General features: G+C 37.3%; 1 protein-coding gene across 4 annotated transcripts in view; it reads right to left on the reverse strand.

Moving 5' to 3' along the window:
• The window catches only part of CCDC38 (coiled-coil domain containing 38), a 38,061-nt gene that overhangs the window by 5,486 nt on the left and 6,101 nt on the right, over nt 1-26,474 (reverse strand). The window contains exons 3-14 of one of the 4 annotated variants that reach the window (XM_039358150.1): nt 24,285-24,370; nt 21,763-21,931; nt 20,229-20,296; nt 18,164-18,327; nt 15,607-15,687; nt 14,754-14,965; nt 13,452-13,565; nt 11,836-11,920; nt 11,557-11,632; nt 9,165-9,316; nt 7,342-7,477; nt 1,012-1,226 (exon numbers count right to left, since the gene is read on the reverse strand). In XM_039358150.1, the coding sequence (XP_039214084.1) occupies nt 1,012-1,226; nt 7,342-7,477; nt 9,165-9,316; nt 11,557-11,632; nt 11,836-11,920; nt 13,452-13,565; nt 14,754-14,965; nt 15,607-15,687; nt 18,164-18,327; nt 20,229-20,296; nt 21,763-21,931; nt 24,285-24,370 (1,558 nt within the window). The remainder of the gene's footprint in view (nt 1-1,011; nt 1,227-7,341; nt 7,478-9,164; nt 9,317-11,556; nt 11,633-11,835; nt 11,921-13,451; nt 13,566-14,753; nt 14,966-15,606; nt 15,688-18,163; nt 18,328-20,228; nt 20,297-21,762; nt 21,932-24,284; nt 24,371-26,474) is intronic. The other 3 variants (XM_039358151.1, XM_039358154.1, XM_039358152.1) reach the window with 3 other exon arrangements.

Here is a 26,474-nt window from a genome sequence, read left to right on the forward strand (position 1 = left end):
CCTAGGCCTTCAGCTGGGTTTTATAAAACCTTTTTGATTTAGGCCTCCGTCGCCATGTGCAAAAAAAAAAAAAAAGGTTCAAACAGTCAATTTCAACTTCTTGTGGGAAAAAAAAGATCTTGCAAAGTTGGAATTGATTGATTGAACTTTTTAGTCCCATCCAGTCTGCCGTTACCACCGCAGCCACGGGCCATGCCCACCCAATGGGCCACACCCAGCCAATGGGCCCCATCCACCCGGCACTTGACAATGCATAAGTGGGTTTTGGGTTGCAGTTTGGGCATTCAGTCTCTAAAAGGTTCACCATCACTGCTATAGGCTGAACATCCTACAGTTTTTAATCATAGACTTTTTTTGCTAAATTGGGAGATATTTTTGGTTTGCATACTCATGTGTTTCTTATTTCTAAATCCTCTAAACCAGGCATGTCAAACTGCCGGCCCGCGGACTGGATGTGTCACGCCAAAACCATGCCCACCCCATTGCCAGCAATGAGGAAAAAGTCCCAATAAGTCGTGCAATGTCACATGATGTCACGAGTTTGCCATGCCTGCAAACGCTTTCTGATCATTAATGGAGGCTCCCTATTTATATTATCATATTGTAATGCAACAAATATAATCTTCCATTATGTCACCAATCATGTGTTGAGGTTCTTGGGAATAATCTTTCTATCTGTCCATATTCTCCATCACTTAGCACTTTCAGCATTGCTGACTGCTATTTTCTGTAGTGAATACATATCTGATCTCTTCAGATATGTCCAACATTCTGTAACTGTTTACACACACACACACACACACACACACACACACACACACACACAAACACACACACACATTAAAGGGGCCTTGGGGATCCTGAAAGCATCCAGCAAACATAAAATGTTGATTTGTCTACCTTTTAGGTCAAAAGCTGGACACATGGCCAATCTCAATATTGGTTAAAAATGGTGTTAGAATTCAGAGTTAAAATTATGTTCATTGATGAGATATTTTGGCAAACTCTTACTTTTGTCGTCTTTCTTTTGCTCTGAGCTTTTCGGTGACTTCAATGATCTCAAGATACTCTTTTGGAAGTATATCGAACATCTCACAGAGTTCTGAAACTCGCATTTCTATTTTTTTTAGCATTTGGAATGAGTTCATGCTGGATACTTCCTGTGTCCCACAGCAAACTTTGTATACTTCTGCTACTTTTTTAGTAAGCGAATCCAGTATTTTATTCTTATGAAATAAAGAAGAAAATATCATTAACTACTTTAGTCTTGAGAATGGAATAGAGAATATATTTTAGTAAATAAATACATAAACAAAATGAGGCAAATTCTGAGGTTACATTAGAAAACTTATAATGAAATATTAAAGCTAAATACTAGAAGTAAGCATTTCCCAAATTTAGAGTAAGAATTATATATTTCTTGAACCATGCTAAAAGGGAAGAAAATAATGTATAAGCAAAATGGTATTTGCTCAGTGAACAAGACCTAGCAATACAAAACTGGCAAAATACATCAGGCAAATTCAAAAGGGTAATGTTAAAAAATAGATAGTTTGGTGGTCAAAGAGGCATAAAACCATTGTGTATGCAAACACAAATGAAAGAACCTAATGCACATTGGAAGAAGAGGTGTTCAGTTCAAGGTTAAAACATCCTGCTCCTTAGTGGCCCGTCCTGAATTCACTGAAAGAGTTTCAGTGTTGGAAGGGGCGTTGTCTTACCTGAACGCCTTTTCTCAGCACGGAGATGGAGAATCCACCAATGGGTTTAGACTGAGGACCAGAACGTGGCGACGTGCCACCCGGCTGTGAAAGTGACGAAGGGCTAGATGAATAGCCCGTAGCTTGAGCCAATTTATGTTGTGTCAGAGGTCCAAATTGGACCATCGGCCCTGTGCCCACTGTGATTGAAGGTGTGCTCCCCAGCCGAACAGGCTGGTGTCTGTCATGAGCACTATTCGGTCCGGCTCCTTGAAATATGACCCTCTGCGTGTGGCTGGTGATAGCCACCACCTGAGGGAGCGCAATACTTGTTGTGGGAGTTTTACTCTCTGTTGGGAAGCGCTGAGGTTCTGCCTCGGGAACGGCAACATGAACCATTGTAACTCCCTGATGTGGAGTCTGGACCACGGCATGATTGCTATGGCCGAGATCATCTTCCCTAGTAGTTGGGAGAGACTGGCCAACATTACAGACCGACTCCTGTGAATTTGGAGGACTGACTCCCTTATACTGTCTCGACATTCTGGAGATAGGTACACCCGGCACTCCACGGTATCTATGATAATGCCTAGGTGTAGCAGCCTTGTTGTGGGCACCAAGTGGCTCTTTAGAAAATTTACTGAGAACCCGTGATTCTGAAGTAGCTTTACCACCAGATCTAGATATGACATGGCGGACTGGGTGGACGATGACTGGATTAATATGTCGTCCAAATAGCATTGGACCCTGACTGGAATCATTCTTAAATGTGCTGCTAGAACCGCCAGGATCTTGGTAAACACTCTGGGAGCCGATGACAGGCCAAATTGGAGCGCCCTGTACTGAACGTGGCGCCCCTTGTATGTGAACCGTAGAAACTGTCGGTGGGTCAGAGAGATAGGGATGTGGAGGTATGCCTCCGTGAGATCGATGGACATTAGGAGGTCCCCTTTCCTTACGCTTCCCAAGATGGAGCAGAGCGTTTGTATCTTGAATTTGCGGTATACAAGATGAAAATTCAAGGCCTTGAGATCTAAAATGGCTCTCCATCCCCCTGATGCTTTTGGAACAACGAAGAGGATGGAGTAAAATCCCTGACCCCTCTGACCCAGCGGTACTAGTTCTATGGCCCGTATGTGAAGAAGGTGATGAACGACTTCGTTCATCAACCTTTTCTTTGTTCGGTTCCGGGGGTATGGACAAGAGAGGAACCGATTCAGGGGGTTGGTGACAAATTCTAGGGAAAGACCATGACGAATGGTGTTGAGCACCCATGCGTCCGTGGTGGTGGCCTCCCACTGGTAGGCAAACAAGGAGAGTCTGTCCCCTATGGGAGGTACCGATGGTGAGTCACCTAGAGCGGCGGTAAGGTCTGTTGTTTTCTTGAAAGGAGCATTTACCCTGAGGTTGTTGTCTGGGTCTGGGAGGTTGCCTATCCACCTATCTGTCCTGTCTATTCTGCCTGGCCGGAAAGGAGTGGAAGGACTGGGTGTAAGTGTATCTGGCTCCTGCACGAAAGGACTGTCTTCGTGGATAGTAACTGGAGCCTTTGTCCGGCTTTTTGAGGAGATGCTTAAGTATCTTACATTTGTCCTTATTGTCAGTAATTTATGGATTTAGGACCTCCCCAAATAGTTTATTCTCCTGATATGGAGCAGCTGCCAACTTCCACTTGGATTTTGCATTGGCTTGCCAGTGTTTCAGCCACAGCATATGGCGACCAGTGATGCTGGACGCCATAGCCCTGGACAAAAACCTGGCGGGTTGCGTCAGACGCATACTCGGTGGCCGCTACCATCTTACTGAGATCCTGGTGTGTGCGGATGTCCTCTGTTGGAACCCGGGCTTGAAGATGCCAGAGCCAGCAGAGAATGGCCCTACTGAAAAAGGATACGGAGGTTGTGGCTCTGATCGCCCAAGCAGCCGCTTGGTGCGTTCTGCAGTAAGTGGATTCGCACTTGCGATTGTCAGCCTTCAGGGCCTCTGCAAAGTCTCCGGATATGGCAGTGGCTGATACTATGGGGCCCAAGGGGTCATCCATGGTTGGAACCTCTAGAGCCTCCTCTAGATCCTTGGCAACATTGCACAACTTCTTGTCAATGTTACCTGGATAGGGAAGAGACACAGTAGAAGCCCATTGTTTCCGGATTGCATTCAGAAACAGGGAAGGACAAGGAATGCGGTGCTGAGCCGTGACCGGTTCCACGAAGTTCGGGTCTGCCTCCGAGTCCGGGGGAGCGGGAGTGATTGCTGATGCAGGCTCAGGACCGAGATGGGCAGTGGATGTGGCCTTACATAACAAGGTTATAAAAAAAGAAGGATTAAAGAGGCGACTGAAGGAAGGGGTCTCTGGAGGAGCTTCCTCCTCCTCAGACATTGGGATATCCTATTCTGTGGGATGGTGAAAGTAAGAATCCTCAGACACTGATGACCCAGATGGGGAGGAAGGATTATGATAGGCCTCAGACCCTGGTTGTTGAATAGGGTGAGGAATGGAGGTTGCTGGTCTGGAAGCCTGTGCAGTTGCGTTGAGGGCTCAGTCTACTGCTTGCGCTATCAATAATGCGAGATGGTCCTCCATAGGGAAGGAGGCCGGTTCAGCAGATCGGAGCCCTGCGGCAGTGGGGGTAAATGTGGCCTCGGGAGCTCCCTGAGGAACCTGTGTAGTAGGAATTTGGGGACCAGAAGAAAACTCACCTGTCCCGCCCTGCGCAGGAGAATGTGAGGATTCTCCTGTTGACCAGATTCCCAAAGGGGAGGATTGCGCCCCCAGGGGCAAGTCAAGGGCTAACCCTTCGTGAGTTATCTCCAACCTGGCTCTTTTCTGAGCCTTGGAGAACTCCTTTTCTAAGGCCTGGTGTCTCTGGTTGGCCTGCTTGTCTATCCTTCTGGAAATTTTCGTGGCAGATCTAACCTTAGATTTGGCTGCCATCTTGTCAATGCCTTCCAGTCCAGGCTGACCTGATCAGGATGGCAAGGCTCCTTTTGAGGCAAACGCCGCCTCTTCCATTCTCCGATAACGCTAGAACACTACAGGGGGCTCCTGGTATCTGGAGAGTATTTTACACTGAGTAAGGACAGGCGTACTACAGGGGACGTCTGAAACCCAGGTACAGCCCTGCATGGATAAGGCCAGGCGCATGACTGGGGACACCTGGAATCCAACTGTGGCTGTGCACGGATAAGGACAAACACACTACTGGGGGTGTCTGGAATCCGGCGTGAAATATCTTGGATGAGGACAGGCACACTGATGGGGGCGCCTGGGATCCAAGTACAGATGTTACTCGGATAAAAACAGACACACTGTTGGGAGTGTCTGGAATCTGAGTGGAGCCAGGTGTTATGGACAATGACAAGTGGATCAGGAGACACCAAACCCTGAAAGTGAGTGCTTGATGACAATTTCTCTCAGTGAGGACCCAGACTGGAATATGAAATTTAGTTTCTGTCTTCCTGACAGCAGGCTTGGATCAAAAACAGGCCTGTTTTGGTGCCAAATGGCGGCCATTTACAAAATGGCGGCCTGTCAGAATGTGTACAAAAAGGAATCCCCTTCCCCCAACAAGTTAGTAGTATTATTCCCCCCCCCAATCCAGGAGATTGGACACAATTTCCAAGGTTCTGAATGGGGGAGAGACAATACTTTAGGAAATCTAGGACAAATTTTGTGCTAACTACAGCACAATAAAGCTACTGGAGAAAGGGAATCCACCAATATAGACTATACCTGCCTAAGAGCCAAACTTGCACGTCTGTCCTGGGCAAGATCAAGTCAAGACTGGGATCTATGGTCCAGGACAGGCGTGGCAACTTTGGCTGACTTGATCTGATTGGGCAGCAATACAGTCTAAATCCTGGCAAGAATAAAAAAGGACTTTATTATATATGCTCAGAATAAAAAAGAAAATTGGTAGACTAGCTACAGTGAAAGGGCTATATTAAAAGGATATTGGAAATAATTAAAAACAATTGTTTTTGAAATAGTAATTGATTACAATCTCAGTATTGGTCAAAATTACAATGTGGCTGCTAAATAGTCTTATGCAATTTTATTTTAATACAAATACAGATTCTCAACCACATGTTTCAGAGCTAGTTGGGTTGTAGCTGGTTAAAGAGATTGAGAGGTTATAAGCTAGCTCCTCCAGAATGCCATTCTGGATGACTTTGGGCCAGTCACGCTCTCTCAGCCCTAAGAAGAATAAAGGACAATCATTTTTGCAAAGAAAACTGCAGGGACTTATCTATTCAGTCACCAGGGCCAAGAATGACTTGAAGGCCCTAAAATAAGAATAAAAAACAGTTTATTCAGCAGCAGCTAGACTATATTTCAAGCAGTCCATGAATGTAGGGGGATATATTACTTTTCAGAAATCTGAAAGGGTGCCACTTGGAAAAGGATTAAAGACCTATTCTGTCTCTCCAGAATGTAGGACATGGAATAGACTTAAGGAACAGGAAGATAATGCCAGCTGAATGTAGGGGAAAAATAACTATAAGAGGAATTTGACAGAATAACAAATTAGGCAAAAAAAAAAGTAGTCTCCCCTTTGCTGCATATGTTCAAGCTAGAAAATGTTCAAGCTGGATTTTTACACTGCAATGTTTGCATGTATTCAAATATAGAAACATAGTATGTAAGAGTTGGAAGAGACCTTGGAGATCAATTAGGTCAGGGGTGTCAAACTCGCCACGTGACGTGTCGTGATGTGTCATGACTTTTTTTTCCATTGCCGAAGCTGGGGTGGGCACGGTTTCGGCATTACGCATCCAGCCTGCAGGCCAGCAATTTGATATCCCTAAGTTAGGTCAATTGTAGCCTAAATACCTTCTGGCTTTATAGTTCCCTTACTTAGTTACCTAATTGTTGGAAAAGGCGCTAATGGTAGAAAATGTGTAAGGAAGGAGAAATGGATGACCAGCAGCAAGGCAGATGGATTCAATTGTAGTGGCTGTGAGTGCGTGATTGGAAAACCTGAAGGGCCAAATTAGGGACAGATTGTCATGGAGAAAATCTTTGTGATCATTAATGTATCCCTGATTTGATGGGATATAATAAATCAATAAACCAATCATTTAATTACCATCATTAGATATTATAGTGGTAATCAAAGCCATTACTTTGTAATCCATATCAATAATAAATTGCTGGTGATCATTTTGGATGCTCTGCAATGTTACTCAGTATTTATCTGCTACTCTAGCACTTCTTAAGCTAAATGTTGCCCACTGGCATATTGATAGGATTAGTTTCCTTTGTCTATAAGTAATGAACCTTGGTCAGCCCATTCCCCAGTTGTGACAGTGGACATAATATTCAAAAGTTGATTGTAAAGTTATAGTTCAAGCTCACCTTCTAGTGGTGACTTCCTATATGTATTCCTGTAGCATTCCTGGCAACAGAATGGAAGCTCTTTTTCCAATCTAACCTAAACCTTGATACTTCTTCTCCCCTTCAAGAACAAACCAGGCCTGACCCTGCTTAGCTTCTGGGCTTAGGCAAAGGTGACCTGTTGCTGCACCTGAGGCCACCAAGGTATTACATACAGATAAAATGCATCAGTACAAACTGTGAATTACTTTTTTAGAATTGAACAATCTGTATTATGATGAAGATGGTTGATGCATTCAAACTTACCATGGATGCTGGATTATATTCTCCTGAAGAAAACATTTTCGCTTTTAATGCCAGTTCAGCACTTTTCCCATCTTCTTTGAGGCAAGAAGCTATCAGAGCTTCTTTTTTGTCTCTAAGGCACTTTACCTTTTGTTCCCTATTAAAAGAGAGTATAAAACTTTATAGCCAGAATTTTAAATTAGTTTGTCTGTTTTAAATAGCTGAAGTACTCATCAAGCTTTTCTATTCTAAGATTTTTCAGCAGAGGAAACAGCACATTTTTACTAAGACCAAACATTTAATAGGAATTTCATGACTCAGGGATTCCTTGAAATTGTCATAGAGTGATTTGTGACAGAAATGGTTTTGAGTTTGTAGCAGTGTCATTATAAAAAGGCTAATGCTGTAAAATAATTATCAAAATGATTTGCTACTAAGAGCTAAAACCCCTTAATTACAAAAGATATCTTTTTTTAATTAAAAACATCTGTTAGAAGAAATGGTGAAAAAGTATAAAACAATACATTTAGTAGAATAGCATATAATGGAATGATCATCAATTGTATTGAAGCGGAGTGGAGAGCTATCCTGCATTGGACAGAAGAAGGCAGCCTTTATAGGAGGCAGATGTTAGAGGGGCAGCTGTGGCATCTCTCTAGCTTTGCCTTCTGAAGCCCATCGTCATTCTTTTCCCATGTGCCATAAAGCCTGCCCTGCATAGTCTGCTATCCTTAGGAAGGATAGAAGGCATTGTCTGATTACCAACACTAAGATTCAATTGCTAGTCCAACCAACTTCAGTGCATGGCATTGTGATTTGCCTTAGGCAGCAACATCTTTTGAGCTAGTTTTGTATCGGTGTGCCACAATCACAAGGTTTAAACCAACACATGCCACTTACTTGCAGTTTCACAAAAACTGATCTTGTGTGATGGCTCATTTAAAATATGACTTATTCATGTAAGAATATATTTCTTAATTATATCCTCTACATTTCCTAATTATATTATTTCCAGCTGCAATAATCTTGATTTCATTGGGTAATGTTGTATTCCCTATTATTTTTTTTGAAGTGGAAAAACTTTTTGTAGAAGATAGCTTCCATGTAATACAGACATTTAAAAAAAAGGTGATGGGGGGAAGGCAGTATGTTCACTCCCTAAAATTCTCTAACCAAAGTTCAGAATGATTAAGATTATTCAGTGTTCTAGTGGTTCATTTTAAAGCCAAGATATCAACGCTGCTAATATTGAATATTCTTGCTTTGACAAAATATGCAGAACTGTCTGGTACTTTTAGAGTTAATTCTGATGAGAATGAGAGAGGAAATGGAAGTGAATCTTTGCCCTCCAGGTTAATTGGAAGATGTGAATCATGACTCCAAAATAGGGGAGGGGAAATGCCTGGAATGTTATGTGCAAAGGAAGGGAAATTCAGATCTTGGCATTTCTCCATGCCGTGCTGACACTCCTTTACACTAATAAAGGCTTTTTAGGTTAAACAATGCCTGAAAGTTCTTTGAAGTGTTTCATTAATCAGACACATGACACAAAACATGTTATATTTTTGAGGTATGTCATATCTATTAGCTTTTTGATTTTAACATTAAACACCTTTCCCTGTGTTAACTGTTCAAGAGCTGAAACCATTCCACACCCACACCCTGCTTAAAATTAAGCTAATCAGCTGTGCCTGAAAAAGAGCAGCTTACTGAATTCAGCTTCTTTTCTTGGCTAAAATCACAAGATCTCAATAGGCTTGTTTGGAGCATAAATTGCTACTAGCTTGTATGCATGTTCACACTTTGAAAATATATAAAATAACCCTATTAAATTAATAACTTACATATGCTGCTTAACTATTTTCTCTCTCTGCTGGCTTTCTTCCAATGTGCCACTAATTTCTTGAATGTTTTGGAATAATGAAAGGTTTTGCTCTTCAAGATATCTGAACATATGAAGTAACTCTTCTGTGTCTTTGAAATAAATCTCTGGCTCCTAATGAAGGAGAAACAGTAATCATAATTTCTGGAATGGCACATCTGTTTCCAAACATTTTTTGAAAAAAAGGAAATATGGTAAAGGGGGCATTTGTGGATTATACTGAACTGGCAATAAAGGACCACATTTCCCTCATTACTAAATGCATAAATCAGCAAAATTAATTTCAATTATCAATTTATTATGCAGACTGTACGGTTTGCTATGCCACCAATTTTCTGTAAACATGCTTAAATGCTTTTTTTGTAAAAAAAAAAAAAAAAAAAAAGTTCTGGAACTCACACATGTCATACAACCCACCTTGCCTATCCTATAAGGTTCTATCCAAAAAAGGTGCCGGAACTCCATTCTGGGCATTCTATGACAAAAAAAGCCCTGCTTAAATGTGATGGGAACAGGTGACTGATACACACTGAAGTGCTTCATAAGTGTCCCTCACTGACATAAGTTTATGATATATATATAGACACCACCATTTGCTATAGAGAACACAACAAAATAAGTTCGATTACTTGTCAGGTGCAAAATATCAGGTCCAAATGTGAAGGTCCAATTAAACTGATTTATTGTTACTCAGGCCTATGCACAGGAAGACTCTCAAATATTTGAGAATATTCCTGCTAGCTGTTAGATAGGGGTCAATGGAATTCAAGAGAGGTTGGACTTAATCTGCTTGTGACTATTTAGAGCAGAGGTCTTCAAACTTGGCCCTTTTATGACTTGTGGACTTCAACTCCCAGAATTCCTTAGCCAGGCATGCTAGCTGAGGAATTCTGGGAGTTGAAGTCTACAAGTCATAAAATGGCCAAGTTTGAAGACCCCTGATTTAGAGATTCTAGGCTGATCCCTCTTTTAACTCTGCCCGCAGGTTCTGCCGCTCCTTACATTACTGGATTGAATCCACTAAATATATACTGGATAAAATATATAAAACAAAATATTTCTTTCCATCTAATCTAAATAACTTGTTCTAAATGAATGAATGAATGAATCAATCAATCCTTTGCTTTATTTATTAGGTAACGTTTTCTGCTGCTTCAATCTTTATACTACTGAAAATACCTGCAGTAATTCAGATTATGCAGGTGATATATGAAAAGTTGTGGGTATTAACTAGTATCTAGAAGCACATTTCTTTTTCAAAAACAGTAGTATTTTTATTTATGTTATTTGTATCCCACTTATATTATTTTTACAAATAACTGAAGGTGGTAAACATATCCAACACATCTTCCTCCTATTTTCCCCACAATAATGAGCCTGTGAATTAAGAGAGAGAATTGAACTGGAGAGAATGACTGACCCAAGATCACCCAGCTGGCGGAATAGGACAACTCTTCTCAGCCAACTCGCCATAGCCAACTTACTGAAGGACAACTTGCCAGGGCCAACTCACCACAGGACAAGTTGCTGCAGGAAAGTTTAACAATTCAATTTAATCATTTTAATGAATTTAAAAAATATATTTTAATTCTTGACATTCACATTTTATTTTGTACCTTCTTTGGCATCCTTTCTTATCTTTCTTTGACTATTTCTTTGATATTACTATAACTCTTGTTCTGTGGCGAGTTGTCTGGCCGTGAGTTGGCCACGGTGAGTTGGCTACAGCAAGGTGGCCATGGCAAGTTGGCTGTGGTGAGTTGTTGTAGACCCCCCCCCCCAAGCTGGCTTTCATGGCTAAGGCAGGAGTAGAACTCAAGTTTCTATTACTAATACTACTACTAATACTAAACTATTAGTCAATGCTAGAACTATTTCTTCAGTTACATTGGAACATGTAAAAAAAGCTAGCATTATTATATTGCCCATGTAATTCCTGCATTAAAAAGGAAATCCACGTTCTACTTGTGAAATGAACAAAAATGTAATAGCAAAAGTCAGTGAAAAAAGGGGGATCTTCTATGGAAGATATAATACCCACAGCTATTGACTATATCATGAAGAAGATTTCACACAGAACTTATGATGCAAAACTGAATTAACAATAACCTTAGTGAGCAGCCTAAATATAACTAAAAAAATAAAGATTAATGAGGAGCCCTGGGGACTCTTTGAGCTTGGTTGTTTGCTTGCAGATGTTTTATTACCCAACTAGTAACAATCACTGATGATGACTTTATTGATAATGTTATCTAGCTGGGTAATGAAATGTCTGCAAGCAAACAACCAAATCAGTATCAAGAACCCTACGGTTCAACTCTAAGCTATGTATATTTTAAAGATAAATTTCTTACTTTGTCACAATTCTGGATATCATCCAAGTTAAAATTGTCTTCTGAAGATAGAGAGAAGCTGGTTTCACTTAAACCACTGTTATTAAAAGAAAAATTAATTTAGATATAATTTGTGTGTATACCCTGAAGCTTGCCAAGTAAGTGTTTAATGCCAAGCAGGAAGATTATGCTTGGTAAAGCAAAGATCCCACTTGAGGAAAGGTGAGGAGAGATGAGGAGGGAAGCTGGTATCCATAGATAAGCTTGTTTTATTTTTTTTCAAATTCAGATTGTTATCACCTTTCTGATGATATATTTTTATCATCTACGAATATTTTGGGGTCCATTACTACTTGTGATGACTTTCTAAAGAACCTGTAGTCTCCTGCAAAAAAAGAAAAACATATAATATTCTTATTTAGCAACAAGAGTTTACTAAAATTATATCATACACAGTGGAGAAATTAATCCACTATGAAAGGATTGACCTAAACAGGAATATGCAGAATGTTCTGCTATAATAAGGGGCAAAGCGGGTACATTAAACTCCTGCAATGATTAAAACATCTATTTTTACTCCTTAAAAACTCCAGGTGTTTCAGTGCAAACTGGGTAATATTTCTTGGTCCTTAAACAAAAATAGAAGCATTCTATGTAATAGGTACTCATTGCCCAACTACTATCTTATGCATTTTTATAAAATGAACAAAATAAAAAATCAAACAGAAGAAAAAGGTTAAAGAAAAAATATATAGAAGCAGTTTCTCATATTTTTCATAGCAGTTTTAAGCAAATATATTTTGACCTTTCTTTATAAATTTATATCATTTTATGCTTCTTTCTATTATCTATCCCGTTTAATCATCAAAACCATGCCACAAGTTAATTTTTTTCATTTTTACGCAAAAAATCCATAAGAGAAATCCAGACAGCAATAAATGTAAAAATGTTTTTCCTCTAATCAAAGAAATTAATTTATCCATTTCGGTAAAATCTTGTCAACTTCAACTATCCCTCCATAATGGGCAATGTCAAATCTTTTCACCTCTGTGCATATAGTAATCTCACTGCTGTGATCATATACCGAAATAATGTTTCATGGCTTTTTTCTAATTATTTATCCAATAAACTTAAAAGAAAATTTTCTGGCTTCAGTTGAATGTTGACCTTTAAAATCATCTGTATCAAAGTAGGTATTGCATCCAATTTCTTTTTAGCTTTTTTACCCATCCACCAAGCAGGATAAAACGTTCCTTCATCACTTTTCCAACATACATTTGAAGTGCCTTTCTACATTCTAAATAATTTCTCTGGCATTATGTATCAATGATTTTATAAAAATTCTCTTTGAGATCATAACACCGTGTAAATTTCAGCTCTTTTAACCACCCCTGCATCCTTCTTCCAGTTTGGCAGCTTTTCTTGTGGTTGCCATGGAGAGAAAGTACCTTTAAGTTAAAATCCTTTAAGATATGTTTTTTTCTCTTTTTAATTTCAAAAAGAAGACAATGAAATTCTTTAATCTTCCCTGCTGTTTGGAATATCTTTCTTAGATTGTAAAGTACTTGAATTATGACATGATTAAAAATGTGATTTTTTTTTTTTTTTTTGCCATTCAAATGTCCATAAAAAGACTGCAATTCCGGGCAAATTGTAAATCCCTTACCTCCCAAATTAGTCGACTCATAACTGATCACAAGAAACTAAATTGCTGCATGTTTTTTTTTTTCCTAGAGCACAAGTGGGTAATTTCCTGATTTCTCCTGCTTCCAGAGAAATTTTTTGTCACCAGAACCAACTCTTGGTTGGCAATTGAACCACTATGTTGTCTCCACCTGCAGAACTGTCTAATCAGCCATAACATCTCACCCCAAAGCCCAGGCTCCTTTCTTTCAAAGGTCTTCCTTATTCCTTACCTTGGTTATTTGAAACTTGTGCCTTTTCCTCAGGATTGCTTAAGATGACTGATGCTGATTTGTCTACTATCACTTTTTTGGCTGGTTGTGGCCCTTTATGATGTGCTATTTTGCCTAAAAGTAGTAGCCAAATAATACAAGAGCCACATATTTATAAAAAGAAATATAAAAATGAACAAGTCAGTAGCTCTATTAATCCTTGCTAAAGCCAAACAAGGCTACCATTGACAGGAAGTGGGAACAATCTGCAACCACTGTAAACTGTTGTAAAACAAAGTAAATAGCCAAATTATGCGACTGGAGAATGAACTATAATGCAGGAAGCCTAGGGAAATAACTCACACTAAGATTAAGGATGCAGCAAAAGAGAATGCTCATATATTATTTCAGCTGTACATCAACAGAACAATTATGCTCTTAGATTTCTCTTTAATCTTGATGTAAATGCCACTACTAATTATTTATTCAAATTATAAAGTTATCTAATCAAACATTATTCCAGGTCATACAGTTGGTTAAAACTTCTTTTTCAAACACTGAACCAAATAGACTAAAATCAACAACCTGAAGAAATGCACAAATATTCTAAATATTTAAACAAGATCACATATCACCCTGGCTCAGAGTCTGTTCAAAAAAATAGTTTTACGATGGAGGCATTTATACATCCAAACTTGGTAGACTTTGAAAAAATATGGATATATAAAGATATTCTAGATTTTGATGGGAAATTAAAATCTAAACAAGAACTGGAAAATCAGGGAATTAACTTGTCCTGGTGGGCACATTTACAGATACAAAGTAGATATGAAAAAGATGTAAAAATGTATGGATTTTATAAGGATAAAACTGTATTTGATAAGATTTTGTTAACCTCAGATGAGAAATTAATTAAGAAAATATATAACTTTTTGTTAATTTTGGATATGGAAAGTGAACAAGTGAAAGAAACAATGACAAGATGGGCAAAATTTTTTGGCTATAATATAGAATTAGAAAAATGGCAAATGTTATGGGAGAGAAACTACAAATTAACAATGTCAACTTCATACAAGAAAATCTGTATAAAATGTTTTATAGATGGCATCTGCCACCAGCAAGATTAGCAAAATGTTTAAAAATATGTCAGATAAATGTTGGAAATGTAAACATAACATAGTATTATCACATTTGGTGGACATGTGGTAAGGCAAAGGCCTATTGGAGAAAGATAAATATGTGGTTAGAATGATTACAGCAAAGCAGTATTCCCCCACACTACAATTTAAATGGTCAGTGGACCACTGAAAACCATATACTTACTTATTTTATTTTGTAATACAATGGAGGCTGAGATTAGTTTGGCTTTATCCGCAGCTGGTGAGAAAGAAATAAGGGATTTTGATGGGCTTTTTTTCCGGTCTTTCTTCCTCTTTGCCATCCGCTGCTCTTGCCAAGGTTTGGGAGAAATACTAAACAAAAAGGCTTCATAGGATAAATACATCTTCAAAAGGTCTTCAGTGTTTGCAATTTCACTGTACATGTCAAAAGAAAACAAGGGATACAAGAAGCAAGTCCTCAGATGTTACAGATGTACAATGCCTAACAGACATTTAAAAATATGTGAAAAAGCTGAGTAAAGTATTTCCCCTGAATTACAGTACATGGCTTTATAATCATTCTTATTAGCACTGAAGCTACAGTTCTATATCTGGTCAACAAGGTTTTTCAAAATTACTTTAATTTGGGGAAGATTATTTCATCAAGAAACTTTCTGTCCTTTATCACAAACATCTGTGAAGTTGTTCAGAAATTTAAAAAAGAACTGTTGAATATGCTTTATAAAAATAATAGGAACCATTAACTTGGGCTTAATAAGAACATCTAGTCAATTTTCTATTTATTTCATAGTTCTAAAGATTCAGCTTTCTGAATCTCAGTTGTCACTTCTCAGTTGTCCATGGTATAAATAATGTACATTATGATTACTACATTATTTTAAAGATGTTGGATAATTTGGTGCCTTTCTATATGCCAGATGTATAAAGACCCTTGTACTTGAAATGCAAGTTCATGGAGCAGGAAGATGCTGCATTGTGGGAAAATATACTAAGAATCACATCATCAAGAATCCTTCCCATAAATTTCTCTCATAACGCAATAAGAAAGAGTTCACCTTTTAAGGGAGAACAGTTCATTCATTGCTATCCTCAGTTCTGTTGTTACTTCCATTTTGTATTTTGCTTCCTGAGTTGCCCTAAAAAAAATCTGCATGTTATTTTAATACAAGTTGTTCATATTTAAATAGAGAGCCAATGTGATGTAGTGCTTAAGGCACCAGGCTAGAAACTAGGAGACTCTGAGTTCTATATCATCCTAGGTATGAAGTCAACTAGGTGACTTGGGCCAGTTGTCTCTTTCAGCTTTGGGATGCAGGCAATAACAAACCACTTCCAAAATCTTAGCAAGAAAATTGCAGGGACTCCGGCAATTGCCAGGAGTCAACACTTGAAAGCACCCCTCTTCCATGTATATATATATATATATATATATATATATATATATATATATATATATATATATAAAGTTTTTAAGATTTTACAATAAAAACCCCTTCCCCGATCCCTCCCAACCCACCCCAAAACCCTCCCCCATTCTTCCCAGAGCTGAATACAGGCTTAAGTAGAATTTAAAAAATAAAAAGTTTTAAACCCAAATAAACCTTAAACAAATATAATTACACTCAATATACAAATTGTGAAATACTTTAACTCCATTATATATAAAAAAACAGAAAGAGAAAAGAAAAAATAAAAAATAAAAAAATAAAAAATTAAAGAATAATAATAATTACACTTCTAAATAATATCTTAAATTTTAAATATAAACTATTCGAAAGCTAAATGATATTTTCTTATATCATACTTATATTGTATAAAATTTATCCATCTTTTCCACACCAAAAGATACTTCTCTTGCGATTGATCTTTCAAGAAAGCTGAAATTTTTGCCATTTCCGCTAAATAAGAAACTTTAAAAAAACATTCTTGCAGGGTAGGCAAAGATTCCTTCTTCCAATATTGCCCTATTAACAACCTAGCCGCAGTAATTAAATTTAACATTAAAATGATCTCTTTGTCATCATCCCTCTTCCATATATTGAAATAGTTATTCAGATGCAATTTATACCTCTTAAACCAAGAAAGAAGTGGTATCTTTGTCTCTTCAATTTAGTAATAAGAGATGATAGTTGTATAAACTATTAGTAGTCCAGAAATGTAATAAGAAAATAATTCAAGGATAATTTTAAAGAAAACTTAAAAAAATAAAAAATAAGCAATCAAATTTATTTTTCATCAATGTGAAAACTAAAAAAATTCAATGTGACATTCAGCAATTACTGTTATTATGTGAAAATACTGAAAATGAAAAACACAATAAAAAAATTCCCTCGATATAAACTCTTTTGACTAAAGGAAATTGTAAGGTAGCTGAGTCCTAATATCAGCTTCTTCTTATAATAAGAAATTCTTTGGGAATCTTTGGAAACTCTTTCCCCATTTCTTTTGTGTGTGATAAGGTAGACAGTGAAATCTCATCTACAGAAACAGTTTTTTTTACTTGTAATAGAATTGTTTCTAAAACTGAATTAATTTATTGTTAGTTTCTATTAGCTGTTGCCCCTTTAGCTGTTGGCAATGAGTGATTATGAAGTATTATATCCGAAATCTAATAGCATAAATTACAGTAGTTACCTAATGGAAGATATTATAATTATTATTATTATTATTATTATTATTATTATTATTATTATTATTCCTATGCCATTACATTACTCTGCAGTTCTGCTAAATTCATTTATTCAAGCAAGGACTTGAACAAAATTGGCCTAATCAGGGTGCTAGGGCAGTAGAAACTCTTTTGGGATGACTCAGAGTATATGAGTGTGCAAGCCCACTGCAGTTCTGCATTGTAACTAATAGTAGCAATGATTGATGTGGGGGCACCATAAATCCCAGAGTTACCATTGCAGATATGATGGTTGTGGTAAAGATAGGTTTGATATATCTTGGCAGGCTGGACAGGAATGAATCTAGAGGTGAACAGAAGCTTATTTAAGGAACTGGATTAGGGAAAAGTAAAGACTCCTTATGCCAGTTGCCCACTACATAGAATGCATAGATGCAGTTTAGAAAACAGCTGTCTATGGGCTTTTACATATGTTTATTCATATTCTGTAATAGGAATATACAGTTCCTGAATGTCTTATGTTTGGCTCCTTAAACTCCTGCAAAAGCTGCTGAATTACAATGTTTATAATGTGACATGGGGACCTTATTAATGTCCTGGAGGGTAGTCACAGAGACATTATTTAATAATATTTATATTTACTATAACATAAGCTAAATTAAATCAAACTTGTGACTGGTCTAACACACTGCTTTTTCTGGGGCATTAATATTTTAGAATGTGACCCCCCATGACACCATTCAAAAGCCAAGGATGACCAATTTACCAAAAAAAAAACCTTCTACAACCTAAGAAACACATCTAGCGCAGAGAAAAGGAAAGCATTTAGGTAGAAGAGACAGTGTCCATTTCCTGCAATGATTCTCTGAGGACTTTTTACTTGGGAGAACAGAAGAGGGAACCAGACAATGAATCTTTGAAGTCACACTCCAAATGTGGCCACTACAATGAGCTGTAGAGTAAAAAACATAGTTGTAACTAACAATTTAAGGGCCTCTACAGAGCTCTTATCATTTGCTCTGAGAAACTCCTCAAATGCAAAGGTATCTTCTTCTAATTTTGCTTCAGCCATTCTGGCCCTCCTCTCTTCCCTTGCTGCCATCTTCTCCAGCTTTGCCATGGTGCGCTGTTTTATTTTAACAGAGTACTGGAGAAAGAAAACCATAGCAAAATGTTATGTATAAAAATTCTTAATGTACAATAACTTGTCATCCCAAATCATTCCCATGCACTTATCTGGCACTGAGCTCTTTAAAGAGAACTTGATGTTTTTTAAGACTCAGATATTGATTACCTAAATCCTATATGCTTTTAAAATAGTCACTTGGATTTCATGTGTATGTGTGGGAGTGACAAGCCTATATATTCCTGTCAAGCCATTGATCACTTTCCCCAAATTACTTCCCTGCAATCATTTCTCACATGTGTCACATTTTTGTTATGAAAATTATGAATACCATTTAGATAGATAGATTCAGGAATGTAAGCTAGCATACAACTACATATATTCTATTTTTTTAAAAAAAAAGTCTATAAAATCTTGAAATTTCATTATTAACTGGCAGTCCTTCATATCAGTTTCTTGAATCTGAAACTGGTAAAGGGGAATCATTAGTTCATTCACATCCCATTTAATGAAATCTTCCTACAAGTGACAGGATTCTTTCTCCTAGTCTCTTTGTATCAGCTGCAGCTACATAGCTTGTTTTCAAACTACTATAGCTATTCTTAAACAGCCCCATGATTATTTTCTGTTTCAGCTCTTCAGCGCTTTTTTTGTTAAAAAAAAAAAAAGGTGCCAGAACTCACACATGTCATACAACCCGCCTTGCCTACCCTACAAGGTTCCATCCAAAAAAGGTGCCGGAACTCTGTTCTGGGCATTCTATGACAAAAAAAGCCCTGCAGCTCTCCAAACTGGATCTTTTCACCATATTTTCTTTTTGATATTCTAGCAAAGCCCACTTTTCCTCATCAGTTGTTTTCCACTTCTCCCTCAGCCTAATGACTATGCCATAGCACAAGAGGCGTGTAAAATTGCACATATAAGTTTGTGCATGATAAAGCTGGTTTCAGGTAGTTTGTGCTGTAAGTGAAACATGTTCTGTTTGTTTGGCCTGCCTATGAATATTGGAAGATAATTATAGTGGACAGAGAGACAATAGGAAACAGCCAAGGACATTGTCAGGGACTGAAAGGTAGCAGGGTAAGATGGGAAGGGAAGGCTCTGCAAAGGTCTGGGGCCAATGAGCTATGCTGTGTTGGGCGCTGCTATACATTCAAGTCAGCTTAAAATATTTTAATAAAATAATATAGATTTGAAAATTTTCATACAGGGAATCTTTGCTTAACAACCGGTCCTTTAATGACCAGTCGAAATTACAGTGAACTTCCAAAAAGGAACTTCTGACCCAGTTCCAGAGTTCTGACACCCACATACCCCCACAGTCATGTGATTGTATTTTGGGTGCTTGGAAACCGGGTTGCATTTACGGCTGTTTGCAGTGTCCTGTGGTTTCATGATTGTGATTTTTGATATTTTTTGCCAGTTTGAGGCCATTTTGGTTTCCAGCAAAAAGCCCTCATTGGATAAAATAGATTTGTTTAACGACTGCTCTGTTGGTTAACAACTAGAGCATCTGCTTAACGATCACCCCAAAAAAGGTTGTAAAATCGGACCTGATCACTTAAGGATTTCCATGACTTATGATCATAATTCTGGGTTCAATTATGGTCCTAAGTAAAGGACTATCAATATGAGAAATGCTATACTGATAAATATTTAATTTAACTTATTCAAGTTAGACACTACCCAACTCCAACCTAGTCTGATAGTGTACAATAAAGCCAACAACGTAAAAACAGAATGCAAGAATCATAAAAAAGTAAAAGATCCAAATAACTACAGCCCTATACAATTCAATAGGTGTTCCAACCAACCTAACCCAAGACCTAGGGGAACAGCCAAGTCTTGAAGGTTTTCAAAGATGCCTGCAGAAACATATATACACATACTACTATTTTTATAAAGTTTATGAAAGCTGTTACCTCCAATAGAAATAGCTCCTTCTCTTCACTGATATAATCTGCTATAGACTGTTTGTCACTTTGACAACCTTTAAAAAAATAAATACAATTTTGTGATTTTTTTTCCCTGATATTCTGCAGCCTATATTTAGAAACAAAGCCATGTGTCTTAATGACTTAACACAAATAAATTGACATTTTAAAAATTGAAATATTAATTCTTTCTCCACATAATAAAATGAAGTTGTATAATGTCAAACCAAAGGATAAGGAAACTATGCTAGAAATAAAGCCAAAATTAAGAATTTATTTAGTTAGTGAACCAACAGGAGTTTTACAGAATAGTTCAAGTAAACTACTTTGTAAAATGCCCATTTTGAGGATGACTATGTAAATGTATTCCACAAAAGCATGTTTTGAGGAACATGCCAGAGATATGCCATTGTATTTCATGGTTCCCTGAAGATAAGAAGAAAACAAATCTACCAAATAAGACCTTTTTAAAAAAATCTTCAGAATAGATTTCAGAGGGTCCCTGTTGATGTTTCAGCATAGCTACATGAGGCTTGGGAAAATGTATTTAGAAGATATACCCTTTATATGGATAATTTTATAGTGACTTCTTCTCACCCGTATGGAATGAGTGAGGGATGAGAAAAAAACTCCAGAAAATAGTGTGACCTCATTACTGAGAGTAACATGCAGGATCTGAAGGCACCAACCTAGTAGTAAATTGACAGGAACTCTCCATATTATATGATTCGAGGTTTCCAGAGTCTTTATATAATTAGAGGCTATGAAGAACAAAGAGGAAAAACTAGAAGTCTTAATGATAGTAGGCATCACAGGTAATCCTCAATTTACGACCATTAGTTTAATGACCATTGTTCATCACAGTGTCTCTGTGGTCACAAGATCAAATTTCAGGCCCTTGGCAACCGGCACATATTTTTAACGATTGCAGGGTCCGGGTGTCATATGATTATCATCCATAACTTTCCCAAGGACCCTGACAAGCAAAGCCAAAGTGGGGAGCTAGATTCCCTGAATGACCCTGCAAAAAAGGTTGCAAAATAGGACACGACTTACTTAATGACTGCCTAGCTTAGTGATGGAAGTTGTGGTCGTGAGGCAATAAGGTAAGGACAACATCTACTAATACCTGGTGGGATAAAACTCATGGGTGGAATGCAAGGATTGAAAGATACCACTTACTCCAAAGACTAGGGCAGACAAAGGGGAGCAGGAGTGACATTAAATATGAAAGATGTTCACACATTTTTGAGATCCAGGGACCAAGGCATAGGAATCCAGTTGAGAGCATTTGTGCAAGAATACCAGAAAGGAGAAACAACAATGATGTTATTGTGTATTAGAAACCACTAAGCTGGTCAGATGATCCTGAACCAATCACAGACATTTTAGAGAAAAGAGACAATAATGGGTTATTTCAAGTACTCTAGCATCTAGCAAAACATCAACTCAACCAAGACCGCAAAGTCACAAAATCCCTCATGCTCTTGCAATCTATTATTTCTCTAAAATATTTACTCACACTTTGCAAAAGCAAGAGCCCAATTCAGAGCAGGAACATCTTTTCCAATTGTTTCTGTTGTTTCTTGTTCAGTGACTTCTTCTAGTTTTCTCAAAGCCTTTCGACACCGGGCTCTTGATGAAATGGTGCTCCTTTCATATGTCTTCAGATTCTGTTTAGTTTTTCTAATCTAAAATTGAAATCCATGTTTATTGTCTAGTTTTTGAAAATGTATAATGCATTTCCTAACTGCCTTCCAAATTCATAATCTTCTAAAGGCTTATGTTGGTCTTTGACCATAGTAAAGATTTGATTTTAATTTCCAAGGTGGCTTAACATTAAACACAATGTTTAAACATAATAAAAGCATATCCAAATATTCTTAAAGCTCTAACAATCTTTTTTAAAAAGTCCACATATTTTGTCATCCCCAACTCTACATGCATGGGGATGGAGAATGGTATATCAGAAAAAGGAGTTTTTAAAGAAAATCAATTTAGGCAAGTGTTATTGATTCTGTAGGTTGTCCTTTATATTTTGAATGTATACTATAGTTCTATGCAATTTGAAAGTAAATTATTGGAATTCCAATTAAATGAGAAACTAAATGGTAGCCCAGAGAATTGGCCTGGGATTCTTTTAATGTGTTTTCTTCATGTTCTCAAACTACAGTTGAATCTCCATATTTAGTTACCAATAATTCACTGAAGAAGAAAGATAAGACGAAATGGGGAGGAGGAGCCAAGACACTTGATTTAAGGAGCTCTATTTATAAGGTGACCAACCATCCTCCTTTTGTAAGTTCTGTCCTCCCTCAAAAAGTGTCCTCCTTCATGTCCTCCTTTTTGATATTTGAAGACTAATCTGCAGGGCTTTTTTTTTCCCCTCATAGAATGCTCAGAACGGCTTTCCAGCACCTGTTTTTGATGTTTTTTTTTTAACTTTTGCATGAGCTGTGCTACTCCCACTATTGGCTTTCGAAAGCCAATAGGAATTGCTGCTCAGCGCGCCAAAACACCCGGCTGGCAAACTTTGCACATGCAAGTTGTCTGTATTATTGTTGCAATGAATAAAATGTTTATTTTATTTACAATATTTTTTTCTTCAATTTATTTGTGTCCTCCTTTTCATTGTAAAAAAGTTGGTCACCTTATCTATTAGCCACAATATATGCTACTTTTTTTTATTTGACTCCAAAGAAAGAAACTGTCTTTTCTCTTTTGATTATCCAAAATAAATTTTTAAGACATACAGAAAGTTCTGGTTTGTATTTATGATTATTTGTATTACTGTTATTACTGTCTTATTTTAAATGGTTGATTTTTCACTGTGTAAATTATTTTGATCGATATTCTGCCTATAACATGGTTAAAGATGAGATGATATAAAGCCCCATAAAGAAATAATATTCTTGACTGAGATGCCAAACATTATTCTCTATTATCCCACTCCTAAATTGTTACCAATCACCCACACAGAAAAACCTTTGTGTGCCCTGAAAATTTGATTTGATTCTGCTGGCAGATAATAACTTTAATCAGTAATATGCTGACCAACATAAGTCAAAACGTTGATTTGACCAGGGTTGTGAAAAAGCACTGTCATTTATGAGTCTATAGGCAGATAAATCTTCAAAAAATGTATTATAAATGAGGAGGAGGAGGAGGAGGAGAGGAAAGTTGGCCAGAAACAATTAATAGCTATCCCAAAAACAAACAGTGGGAACTTAATGCTCAGCCTTCCCACTTAATTGCAATAACCAATTGCAATATTTATCTAGGAGGCCATTTGTGAGGCTATATGTGCAAGAAAGCCATTTTTTCTTAGTCTAGACGTGAATAATAAGCAACTGTCTGATTTGCCACCAGTTAAGATTTCAGAAGAATACAAATTAATGAAGCACCTGAAGTCCTAAATAATATTCAGGATAGCATTTAATATCTTCTGAACAGAAAAAAAAGTTCTTTCTGATGCTGGGGCAGTTATATTGAGATATTGCTTTGTACACTAAACCCAAAGATTTGATCATAATTATCCTATTTTTTAAATATGTCAGGAAAAATGATCTGGTTAACTACTATCTTTTCAGCCTAATAAACAACAAGATTTGTGTTTGAACTGAAAGTGGTGAGACCAGCGGTGTATGTGTGTGGGGAATGATTGGATCAGCCTGATCCACTTAAATCAGTGCTTTTCCTTCTAATGGAAAGTATACTCAATCTGCTGTAGTGGATTTTAAGCACACTTTTGACTGCTGATCTAACATAAGGAAACCATTAGAATAAAATAACTTGTTATAAAGTGTAGATTTAGTGTAATATGCTTGGCAATTTATATTTCTGATAGCTATCTCCAAATATCATAACTGCAATTATAACCATCAGTAGTATTATTCCTTACTAGTAAGAAGCCATGACAACTTTGGTTTGTCTGTGAGACTGCCCTTACCTTTTTTTCTGGGTAAAACAAACTATGGTTCAATGGATATGTGAAACTAATCCAAAGAGGCCAAGAAGGCAGTAGCTGACCAGTAGAATACTTACAATTTCTTTCTCTGTGCATTCAATATCTCTGTAAAGGTAGATTTCAGTGTTCATCTTTTCAAAAGGATTTTTTTGCCTATATTCTTCTGACAGAAAACATTGAAAAAAAATATTTTAGTACAACACTAAGAAGTGTAATACAACACTTTTGTATTACAAGCTTAGAATGTGCAACAGGTAAATATGGCATCTTAAGGACACATTAAACAAGTTATTTCCAGATGGCCAAACGTGTTAGTCTTACAGCAAAAACAGCAGAGCGTCATTTTTCAGCATCTTAAACCCAACAGATAATATTTATTTCAACATAATTATAATATAAATTATTCTGCAGTCCACAAAAACATATGTCATAATATAACAGTGCACTTCCTCAGTTACTCCCCATGTTCTCTTCACTAGCAGAAGTATGAACTTTATATTATTGAGTAGAAATTAAATAACTGTTAACTGTGTTATAGGTCATTTCAAGGGAGGGGACAAGTTATGTTACTTGGCATTTGGGGTATAAAGGATGAAGCAGAGATTTTTTTAGTTCAGAGCTGTAAGTGGAAGACCTGGGGATCATCTTTGCTCCCACCATTGCCTTTAATAATAAAACTTCAGGGAATTCTTCAGCAATCCAACCCAAGATAGTTCCTCTTATTCTGGAGCATAGATATTTTGGAATCCTGTGAAATGGTGTTATCATAAAATAAACTTCATGCATTTGCACCTGTCTTAAGTATAATAAAGTTATGTAACTTAAAGAACTACCATTTCCTTAAGAAAGGGAATGAGGAATCATTGGTCCCCCAGATATTGAACAATCATTCCAGGCATCTCTCATCACTGACCGTACTAGCTAAGAAAGTTTAGCAACATCTCCAGCAGAGATCCTGTGGCAGAGTGAGATGAATGGAGTTATAAAATGGTCTCAATATTGGGGGGGGGGGTTGTTCTTGTTTGCCAGCATAATACATAGGGTCATACAAACACTGAGAAGTTTTCTTCCTAATTGAGACATCTTTTAGTGAAAATATAGAAAGGAATAGATTTCTTAGGCTGTGGAGTATTTTGTTGGTGGATGCTGGACATCGCTCGAGGTGTGTTGTGCTATGCGGATTGGATATTCTGGGTCAGTCAAGAAATTGTTGGAGGAGGGATCTGCAACTGAGGGCCAGAAGGGCCTGGAAGGGAGAACCGAAGAGTAGACTGTGGGTGGCAAAGACTACTACGTTTGGAAAGGCCAGATCAGGTATTAGTGAAGACAGTTGGTCAAAAGGGCTGGATTTCCAAGAAGTTAAAAAAAGTTATTTTTTTCCCTCTTTCTCTTCTCTAATGCTGATTCTGACTAAGAGTATATCAAAGTGACGATATGGAATACTTGTGGAATCAGAGAACAAGCGGGACAATTAAGAAGCAATAAAAATCTCTGTACAGAAATATAGGTATGCCACTATATATGCAGATAATCCTTGAATTATATTCGTGCTGATCATTAAGGGGGTCACCATGCAACCACAACTGAATGTTTCACAATTTTGAGGCAGTTGTTAAGTGAATGTGGTGGATATAAAGCCACAGTCATTAAATGAATCTACTATTTGCAAAGGGCATTTTTTATTGAAACTGGAAGTTAATGTCAATTTCTGACAAAAAAAGCAATAAATTGTGGTCAAGTGATTGCAGGAGGTTGCATGGGCCAGTTGTCAAGCTCCCAAAATGCAATCACATGACTGTGGGGGGTAGGGATGTCCTTGGACATTGGAATTTTGAATCTAGATCATAATTAGCCCTGGGGAGGTTTGTTGTAACTTCAGATTGTTGTTAAATGACTGGTCATAAGTCAAGGACTACCTGCGTTAGAAATAAATAGAAAATATTTACTTAAAAGCAATAAGCATAATTTAGAGAAGAAATTTAGTGCTTTTTTGCCTCTTTTTCTACCTTCTATTATGTATTTGATTGTTTTGGCCAACAGGCGTATTTGGAATATTGAATAGTTTTGGTAGGTGCTAAAGTTGCTACAGAAATGGGGGATTTGCTGGTTCACAAAATGGTTCCCAGGAACAAATGGCCAGTAACAAAATAATAGGCATTATTTTTCATGTGGGCATGGATCCTTAAGGTTATAAAGCATACTAGATCTTCAAGACCACATTGAAGCATCAGTTTTAAAGAACCACAGATTCCTTTGCCATAGATGCA

Source organism: Crotalus tigris, unplaced genomic scaffold (assembly GCF_016545835.1).
Source record: "Crotalus tigris isolate CLP2741 ecotype Arizona unplaced genomic scaffold, ASM1654583v1 scf7180000019004.2909048, whole genome shotgun sequence".
In the NCBI taxonomy this organism is placed as follows: Eukaryota; Metazoa; Chordata; class Lepidosauria; order Squamata; family Viperidae; genus Crotalus; species Crotalus tigris.